Here is a 9,851-nt window from a genome sequence, read left to right on the forward strand (position 1 = left end):
TTTTTTGTTTATCCTGGACATTCAAACCTTGAGGTCTTACAGGTTTTGCCTCCCTGTCATTTTGAAATAAAATCATGCACTATAATAATGAAAATTTTTTTGGACATATGATTGGTCTTAATCAGGATTACAGGTAATTTCCCATTTAGTTTGACAATTGTGGCCATCTTTTTGTTTAAGTTTTACCTGGACTAACAATCTAGAAAAATAGTTTGATGGCAGTTAAGGTTTTCTAGTGGTTAAAACAAAAGTATAACTAAACCGCTTTTCCGCACTTATCATCTTTTGAGTACCCGCATGATGTTACAAACTATTCGGCTAATTGCTCTGTGAGCAAAGATTTCTTTTGGCAGAGTTGTTTGTTTAATTTTCACCTGGACTAACTACTTAGTCGAAATAGTTTGACGGCAGTTTAAGTTTTCTAGTGGTTTGCATCACTTTTATCCACTAAAGTTGGTATGTTCACATCCCCAGAAAAAACAATAAATCATTATTATACATTCTATTAATCTGATATTTTCTACAGGTGTAAAACATAAATGTACATTATTTTCCACGCAGGTGTAATTAAAATGGTGAGTATTACTCTAAGACCACAAAATGCAAAATACAGGTAAAATAATTTTTTCTGTACCTTTATAATTTATACCTGTACTTGTAAATACTAAACAAATGCATGGTGTTACAAATATTTGTCAGCAAATTGTTATGTAGCTGCAGTTTAAAGCATGTACAATAAAAAAATGACTACGAGTAACTATGACTGAATGTAATGTGAGATGGTACACTTTCAGCTGAAAGAAGTTCTTCATACGTTTGCAACCTAATCACTCTCCACTTTGTGTATCAGTCAGCTTTTGCCCTACGTCTTGATTTAGCAATGTTGCTTTGGCGAGCAGCTGAGTAGAAAAAATGAAAACAGATCTTTATCAATTAATAGATGCAGTTACATGGGAGACTTTTAACATTGTATATGAGCCTTTTACCATGGGAAATATGCATGGTTATGTATATCAAAAAGAAGAAAGAAACTTCTCATGACATTCAATGTGGAAAATGGCAAAGGCTTTTTGCAACCGATAGCAAGAGAGCCAATCAGGTTTCTTCATTTGACACCAACATGAAACCAAAAATTGAAAACAACTTCTTTTTTAACCCTTTAAGTCCCAATAGTGTCTAACGTCAATTTTCTCTTAACGATATCCATACATTGTCAAGAGATTAGGTTATGAGAATTAATAAAATGATCACCTAAGGGAAAATGCCTTGATCTTTTATCAAATTCTCTCAACTCATTCTTATAGGAAATGTAAGGAGATCAGTCTGGAGAATTTGTATGTGGATACTGGGGCTTAAAGGGTTAACAGGTTTCTTTGGCTTTTGACCCAAGGAACAAGGGCATTTATGGCAGATTTCACGTTAAGATGAGCTAAGATTGCGTTAAATTTAGGGGCATTGTTATATTCCCCAAAAGTATAATCCTACTCCTAGCATTTTATTGAACAGGGGATGCAGCTGAACTGTAAAAAGGTAGGGACGAGATTGAAAAAGATGCTGTGAACCTTTGCTAAATTATCAGGACTAACAAACCAGTTGAAATATTTCCCTCTAAATTATACGTAAATTTTCAACATAAAATACCACAATAGCACAAATGAAGCCATAACAGTGGTTAAACTACCTTGGGAATTAATTCACGCGTGCACGGTAAACTAAGCAAAGTAAAAATTTACCACACAGCTTCAGTAACATGGGAAATGCCTTTTACCATGGTGTACTTTTCTTGTAACAGCACCTCATGTAAAAATGTAGTTTGGTTTTTGAGAGTAATCAAAGGAGATTAAAAATTAAGTTAAAAATTGAAAAGCTGATGGGCTTAAAAGCAAAATGAGAAAAATTACATAGGTAATTATCATAAATAATTTTAAGTTCCAGAACATTGTTATACAGCCCAGGCAAGGATAATGTAATATAATTCATTAGATAAATTAATGTTAGATGATTTTGCACATATGTTGTACATTTTGTGACCCATTAGAGCGGTTTTCATTTGAGTGTCGAAAAGTAATTGGTTTTGCACTTTCTACACGATGCGATTGGCTTAAAAGATTCGCGCCACCTTTTCATCCAATCAGAAGTAAAACCAAAGCCAATTGTGACGCGCTCGCATGCATTTTCCCGCACTTTGCGTCAGCCACATGTAATTACTTCGAGTTTTGATTGGTTCAATGTATTGTCTGTGTCCTATGTGATTGGCCAGAGTAATTACTTTGGTTTTGGTTTTACGACACTCAAACGAAAACCACTCTATTGTACCAAACAAGGTACATTGTAATATCACTCACATTTTTTCTTCTTGTCCTTCTCACTTTTCTCAATGTGTTTGAGTAACTTCAGTGACAAATATCCACTCACCATCATCAACGGGGTCAGAATTATAAACACTGCAAAAAAATGCCAAACAGTTTAACTTAGAGGATGGTTGTTTATCACCTGTGAGGGAGGGCTGGCAATTTTTTTCTGGGGGGTCATTTTCAAAATCATGCTTGGGGTTTTAGGGGGAGTATTTTCAGATAAGACATCCTTACCTTAGGTGGGTCATTTCAATAAATTTAATAAAAGTAGTACAAAGCAAAAAAGAGCACCATGAATTGAAAGTGTGTGTAACAACTGTAAAAAGTAAACATCAATCTTATTAACACAACTGTAGATGAAGCATGTGGTGAATTTTAGCATGATTTGTGACCATCTGTACATGTAGCTAGATTATTCTGGGCTTTTACAGTAATCGAGTGGGGGTCGAGTGGGAAAATCTTCTGAGTTTTCTCAGCTGTTTGTCAGTTTATACCCACATCGGGCCAAGTCAAAAGTGCCAGTTACACTAGGGTTCCAGGAGCAGAATATTACAACTTTGCACAGAGAAAAGACTACTAAAAGAAGACAATAAATTGGTCCGGACCTTCTGGTCTGGATCATAGCTTAGAAACAGAGTAGGATCTACAATATTCCTTGAATTCAGCGGAAACATGTTGCTTCAATTGCAAAGCTGTTGCATCTGTTTAAACTTTGGATTCATCAAAAATAGTATTTGTTACTTTCCACTATGGCAAAAATAGTGTTTATTCATCACTGCAATGCTTGTCATTTTTCTTGGGGACTTCTATCTCCCACGCTTCCACTTGGATATGAAATCAACTGCTTTTGTTGTGGGGAAACTTTTAAACACAACAACACGGAGAGATTTTGTATCGTAATGTTTTCCTGGCAACCCCTTTTCAGCCTTCTGATTTGCCCGCTTATATATTCCGCAGAGTTGAGATCCAAACTGAACAGTAAAAAATACAGCCACACTGTCCTCATAAATCGCTGTCCGATCACAGAGAGAAAAGAGTAATCATAATATTCCAGACGTCAATAAGCATTGTAAGGCAAGTATTTATGGCGGGTCAGTCAGGAATGTCATCGATCAAAATTTATTGATGACACCTCATTTTTAAGCCAATGGCGGATGGTATTTCGCTTCATCTGGGCAAAGCAGAAATGGAAATTTATGAGAGATCGTTGCAAGCTCTCCTTTCCTTTGCCCCTCGCGTCTTTACTGCTTGCTTTGCTCACCATAAGTGGAGAGCTTGCTTTGGATTTTATGACTGGAAAGTAAATTCTGTTCTTAACTTGCTAAGTGGGTAAGTGAAGGTTTTGGGGGCGAATTCAATGTACAGAAGTCCTGTAGGAAAAATTGTGTAAACTCCTCATAAATTCGTGTGGATCAAGATTAGTTGCTCATCAAGCTGATCTTGAAAAATTACCCTTTTGTCAGTTTTTTAAGTAGTAATCTGAATCTCAATTTTCATCGCCTTCATTTGACATCTGTTGCCTAAAACAACAGTTAATAGTTCTGTTCATAGATAATGAGCACCTTAGTAAAACTAGCAATGGATCTCTTGACTTTTCAAAATTGCGTGACTGATTACTGTTACAATAGTCTTGAAACTGAGGTTATGGGGATGGGTGCCCAATTCATATACCGTATTTCCTCGGATAATAGCTGGGGGCAATTATTTCTTTTTTCGCACCAAAAGGGGGCAATTATTTGAGGGAAGGTGATTATTTGAGGAAGGTGATTATTTCAAATACGCTCACTAGAAGTCGTGCGACCTAAATATTTTGTTCTATTCTGCGATAAAATAAAATAAAATTAATCACATCAAATAAAATGAATATTGGCATTTAAATTGTTCCAAATTAGGTTCCTTGATTAATTTGCAATGTCCTCGGCGTCAGTGAGCTTGAATCGTCATTGATCAGTTTTGCCGGATCAGACTCCAGTTTAATGCATTAGTAAATTCCAGCTGCGCCCGGGCGGTTAGCACTTTTTTTGCCTTGGATGACAAATTCCCTGGGGTGGGCACTCTTGACCTGTCAAATCCCCCAGGGTGGGGACAAAAAAAGAGGGCAAATACCCCATCCTCCATCAACACTGCAACATTTTTCACCGATTGCACAGTCGAATATATCCTCGGAGACCCAGGGGCAGATAAAGGGGGCGAGAGAAAGTCTAAACGGGCGGAAAAATATATATGGAACGAAGAAAAGTAAAGAATGGCGAGAAGAGCCCCTGGGGACAATGTCTTACCAGACCAGTTCCAAACGGTTGCCTCTGTTCTGGCTTCTGATTGGTGCCAGAAAAACACAAGTTTTCTGGCACCAATCAGAAGCCAGAGCGGCGGCGGCCATTTGGAACTGGTCTGGTAAGACATTGTCCCCAGGGGCTCTTCTCGCCGTTCTTTACTTTTCTTCGTGCCACATTTTTCTGCCCGATCAGACTCTACCTCCTCCCCACTATCTGCTCCTGGGTCTCCAAGGATGAGTCGAATAGTGCCGTTTTAGACATTTTAACATGCGATTTTTTGTTTCAAGTAACGTCTTCCTTTGTAATAGTGCTAGGATTCTAATTAAGACCTCACGCTGCGATGACATGTACCAGTTTATGGCTTTAGTATTGATATAAAATGATTGACATTAAAATTAATAGAGCACTGCAAAGTTATATGTTAAATGTTATATGAAAAGGATGTTCTTCAAATAATATCAACAGAAATTTGATTCACTAACCAAAAAACATTGATTAGGGTCGATAGCTCCCGAGTTTCACTACATATTCCTGGCTTCATAAGCAATGAAGAAATGCATGCATAAAATCGAGAAGATGCGTTAACCCCCTGTCTTTGACAGATGAGCCAATCTGCTTGTTTCCGGTAATATCCTCTGTGTAGTTATATTCTTATAGGAAACCACGTGCGTGTCAAAAGCTCAGAAATAGCCCCAAGGTTGAGAAATGTCTGGTCCCCGGGCTGCGCAAAATTTGCAAATGCCCCACCCCCGGGGCTGAAAAGGCGGGCAAATGCCCCGCAGTAGCCCGGGAGGAGGGGGGAGGTGGCGGTGGCAGGGCACAGCTGGAATTGACTGATGCAGCAGCTTCATCCTCCAAGTTTACCGCTATGGGTATCCCTAGCGGGTAATTTATAGTTGGGGGGGGGGACGATCATTCGAGGGAGGCGATTATTTTCAACATTTCCGTCAAAGGGAGGCGATTAATCGAGGGACGGCTATTATTCAAGGAAATACGGTATGTGTCAATGCAACGTAATAATAATTACATTGTCAATTCCGAAAAACAGTTTGAACTAAAACATTAGAAACCTGACTAAAATTAATACATAGCTAGTTACCATAGAGAAGAAACTCCTTTGGGTTTAACGCAACGTATCTGATGAAAGATTCCAACATCTTCGTCCATGGACCCTTGTCAGTCGAATTGTCCGCCATTTTGACTCTAACAAAAGTACCGCTGACCAACGCTTAAAAAGAATAACAGTACCCAGATCTCCCACGGCTAATTTCGCTGTCGCAGCTCAAGTGGTTAGTGGAAGAAAGGTCGAATTTTATTGTCTTAAATACGTATACTAAAAATTAATGCTCAACGGCTTTCACATTAGTGATCAAACCATAGGTAACTTATCCACAGAACTGAGACTGGACTGCACCATATTTCCTTTGCCAGCCTCTCCTTGAATCCCAGGAGCCACTTCCTTATTTTGGCCTAGATGGATATGTGCGGCAGAACAGGGTATCATTTTCAGGGTCTTTAGTCTTAAACAGAGAATAAATTTTCATTATTCCCCGTCTTTAACCTGGTGTGTTTTTGGACCGGAAGCCTTAAAAGGAGTGCAAAGGCTGCAGATGAGTGGTCTACATTTGTGGCACCAACGGTTTTTCCCAAACAATTCAGTTCCATGATATTAGTGCAAAAAAATACCTAATTCTGAATGTAAAAAGAAACGAATCAGGGTCGAAAAATATGGTCTCTTGTCTTGGACAGGGTAGAAAAATGAGCAATTTTGTCTCAAACAGGGTCACAGGTTTTGAAGGCTTCAGCGACACACCTCTACTTAAACCTCCGTTGAAATCCCCACCCCTCCCAACCCCCGGCCACTGAATATACCAACCAAAACTTGAACAATGGAGAAATGCAGAAGAAAGACTGCATATGAATTCAGGTAGAGAAAAGCTAAGAGAAACAAACTAAGAAAACAGAAAAGTTAGCAGAGCTCAAAGCAGATCACATTTTGTCTCTTCTTGCTAAACTAATCACTTTGCTTTGTTTAAGTTTATTAATATGCTGTTTTTTGAAATACTCAAAATCATTTCAAGATCATAGGAAATTCTTTCTATTAAAGGACTGTACATTAAATCAATAACCTAGATATACAAATCTTGTCTATACAAGAGATAAGCACTGCAATGATAAAGTCTAAACAGTGATTACATTCTACAACAAATTTATAATCAAGAAAAGAAAAATCCCATTATGTTTGTCAGCATTTCATCAAGTCTTATGTCACTGTTTCAAGGCCGTGTCACTTGTCAGTATTTTATCCTAAAAGCGCCTCACTAATGTTCTCCAAAAGAGTAAAGTATTTTGATCTTCTAGTACCTCAAAGAAGGATTTTGGCATCATTGTGCAGAAACGTTTTAAATTTTCCTTAGCACTATTTTAGTTAATTTTCAGAGTTTCAATGTTGTCATTTTGTTGCTAACATATATACAAAATGAATTCTGATACCCTATAATAGTTAACCAAAGGATGTACTTGTTTGTTATTTAGATTGATTACAGCAGTCCAGTGAAAAAAACTTACACACAGAAATGGCTTGCCACCCTCCCAGACCCCACTGGAATTGGAGAAATTAGACTCATGTACACTTCTAGGATCTAAAGCTGGGATATCTAGCACTCAAACGAAACTGTCCATTGGAAATTTACTACTGAAATAAGCCACACTTGACAAATTATTTGTGTTAGATGTAAACTACTTAAATAGTAAAAATTTTCTTTCTGCTTGTCAGAAAAAAGGGAATTCAGACTTAACTATTATTTTTCAAAATATTTAGCTTCAAAATTTCTTGAGTATAAGGGATGACATATATCATTCAATCCCGTGAGCAAAGATCATAACCAAGCCTGGTTCCAAGGTCATTGATTCTCCCATGTGTTCATTTTCGCAGGCCATAATCACTACAGCCTGTTTTCCAGGAATTCTTTTACAAACATACTGTTCATAACGTCTGCGATTTAACTGCCGTGTTTCAAGAGTACTCAGACCTGGTGGCCATTTACGCTCATGAGCATTCTCCATCAGTTCATTTAAAATTGTTGGTGGGCACCCACTATCAGCTAGGGCTCGGCGAATAACTGCTTGCAGAACTGCATCTGGAGTTGATATCATTCCGCCCCACCGGGTCACCCTTGCTGACTGTAACCCAACCAACCACTGATGAACTTCGTTGTCATAGTGATCAGGTTGTTGGAGGTTACTAGGCAACAGAGGCAATGCGTGTGGTAAGTTGATTACCCTCATAGCTCGGATCATATCCTTAAGAGATTGGATTTCACGTTTTTGTTCATTAAGCTGCTGACGTTGGTCATCAATCTGGGCTTGCAATTGGGCTAATTTGAAATTTTGATTTTGAATTAAGTTATTTAATTCACGAACGCAATTATGCTGGGGCATCTCATCAAATGGAACTACCAATCCACAGCCTTGTTCACAATTGACTGGTCTTTTTGGATTGTGTTCACACTGGGACAAATGTGACTGAAGCTGGTCAAGCCGCACCACACCTTCGCAACCAAACATGGCATTCTCACACTGGATGGTCAGCTTTGACAGCAAGTTCTTTAGAATCCTTGGTACTTGCTTGAGTTGATGTGGAGTAAGGTTACGTCGATCAACAGGACAGGTTTGTTGGTGATTTAGCCACTCGTGAATACAAGCAGCACAGAATGCATGTTCACAAGCTGGAGCCTGTAGAGGATCTTCGAGTACTCCTCCACAGATCGTACAGATGAGCTCCTCATCAACTGAACTAGTGAATCTTCCCACATCATACCCCATTCTGGTGGAGATATCAAAATAAATTATAGTAAACAGATTGTTTAACCCCTAACTGAGATGTAAAATTGCTATAGTTTTCATCGGCTTAGAAACAATCGTAAACTTATCACTCGACTTAAATAATTCTGTAAACATTGATATCCAAACTGTCCAGAATATAAAAAATAAAGCTATAATTTTCGTTCACGTAAGCTTAACTTGTAATCAGAATTCGTATCGCTGAAAACCAGATAAAAACTAATATTAACAGCAAGATGCTCCATTGAAGGATTCACGACGCTTTTAAAACAAAAAAGAGAATAGCTTTGGAAAGAAATACCGATCCGCAAAGCCTTTCATTTAGAAAGAAAGGGAAGCTTAAGCTTTTAATTTCAAATCGATTACCGAGAAATGCAAGGAATTAAGCGACTTTACTTCCTTCGATAACTTACCTCTAGCTAAGCTTGTAAAGTGCGATTATCCTTTTAATAACAGCGAACTCCTTAATGTATGAAAAATATTGAGGTCATTAGTTTTATCCATCGATTGTAACTTCGAGGGAATTCGGAGTTGGCCGCCATCTTTCTTTTACAACAAAAGCGTTCTTCACTTCCCCCTGGCATGACGGGATTCCAAACAAAGGACAATAATAAACTGTGTAGGGTAGGGTTAGGGCGTTTTCTTTCCACGGGCCATACGCATACTCAATACGCATACTCTTGTCTTCCCTTTCCCGATTTTTTTTCTTTTTTCTATATTTTCAAACAAGAAACAAAAGAGAGAACTGAGTAATGACAAGGAGTCTTAAGTAATTTTTCTTGCCTCTCTTCACCTACTATTACAGCCTTGACCTCGAAATTGCAAAACAGTTGTGATCAGCGAAAACTATGGATAAGCCGAATATCGCCGGCCCATGCTGGCTCTGATAAATTGTCCTCGCGAAAGTAGCATAATATGCTACTACTAGCAGTTCTCGTATATTTCTAAAATTATGCCAATAATTATGCTAGTTTATGTAAATTATGCTCATGCAAAAAATTACGCTTTTTCTTTTTACTTCTGTAACTACGTAACAAGTGCCAATTATGCAGCAGTGCTCTTTTTTGGAAAATGGGTGAAACTTATGCTACTGTTGACGATTTATGCCAAACATTATGCTAGCACAATCCAGCCCAATCAAAGCCTAATCGCCTGTTGGTCCACGCTTCGAATTATTACACCTATATCCTGCACTGTAGGCATTGAATGTTGTATCCGCGTAGATCCAGGAGGAATTATTCGGGACGTTCATTCATGGCTAAAATTGTCCCCGCACTCCATCCCCACGCACTCGGTGAACCTCACTGGCATGCGTGGCAATCGCTTGATTTATGAATGAAAAGGCGGATCATTTTACGTTTCTGTGAAACTGCGCACC

The 9,851-nt window shown here is 38.4% G+C and overlaps 2 protein-coding genes across 2 annotated transcripts; both read right to left on the reverse strand.

Annotated features, from left to right (window-relative positions):
• Positions 1-19: 19 nt before the first annotated feature.
• On the reverse strand, positions 20-5,844 carry LOC140925096 (small integral membrane protein 15-like). Its single transcript, XM_073375044.1, has 3 exons — positions 5,730-5,844; positions 2,346-2,444; positions 20-899 (listed from the first exon to the last, which is right to left on the reverse strand). Exons 1-3 carry the CDS (start codon positions 5,824-5,826, stop codon positions 847-849), a joined length of 249 nt encoding a protein of 82 aa, XP_073231145.1. The 5' UTR covers positions 5,827-5,844; the 3' UTR covers positions 20-846.
• Positions 5,845-6,599: 755 nt separating this feature from the next.
• Positions 6,600-9,038, reverse strand: LOC140924778 (E3 ubiquitin-protein ligase NRDP1-like). Its single transcript, XM_073374772.1, has 2 exons — positions 8,887-9,038; positions 6,600-8,456 (listed from the first exon to the last, which is right to left on the reverse strand). Exon 2 carries the CDS (start codon positions 8,453-8,455, stop codon positions 7,487-7,489), a length of 969 nt encoding a protein of 322 aa, XP_073230873.1. The 5' UTR covers position 8,456; positions 8,887-9,038; the 3' UTR covers positions 6,600-7,486.
• Between the last annotated feature and the right edge of the window lie 813 nt (positions 9,039-9,851).

This window comes from Porites lutea, chromosome 14, assembly GCF_958299795.1.
Source record: "Porites lutea chromosome 14, jaPorLute2.1, whole genome shotgun sequence".
Taxonomy (NCBI): Eukaryota; Metazoa; Cnidaria; class Anthozoa; order Scleractinia; family Poritidae; genus Porites; species Porites lutea.

What these genes read in the sequence shown, in the direction of transcription:
- LOC140925096 (XM_073375044.1), bottom strand. Translation starts at nt 5,826, where the DNA reads ATGGCGGACAATTCGACTGACAAGGGTCCATGGACGAAGATGTTGGAA. An exon ending in AAAGGAGTTTCTTCTCTATG is followed by an intron (nt 2,445 to 5,729) that starts GTAACTAGCTAT and finishes ATTTTTTTGCAG; the next exon opens with TGTTTATAATTCTGACCCCG. An exon ending in GAAGGACAAGAAGAAAAAAT is followed by an intron (nt 900 to 2,345) that starts GTGAGTGATATT and finishes TTTTCTACTCAG; the next exon opens with CTGCTCGCCAAAGCAACATT.
- LOC140924778 (XM_073374772.1), bottom strand. Translation starts at nt 8,455, where the DNA reads ATGGGGTATGATGTGGGAAGATTCACTAGTTCAGTTGATGAGGAGCTC.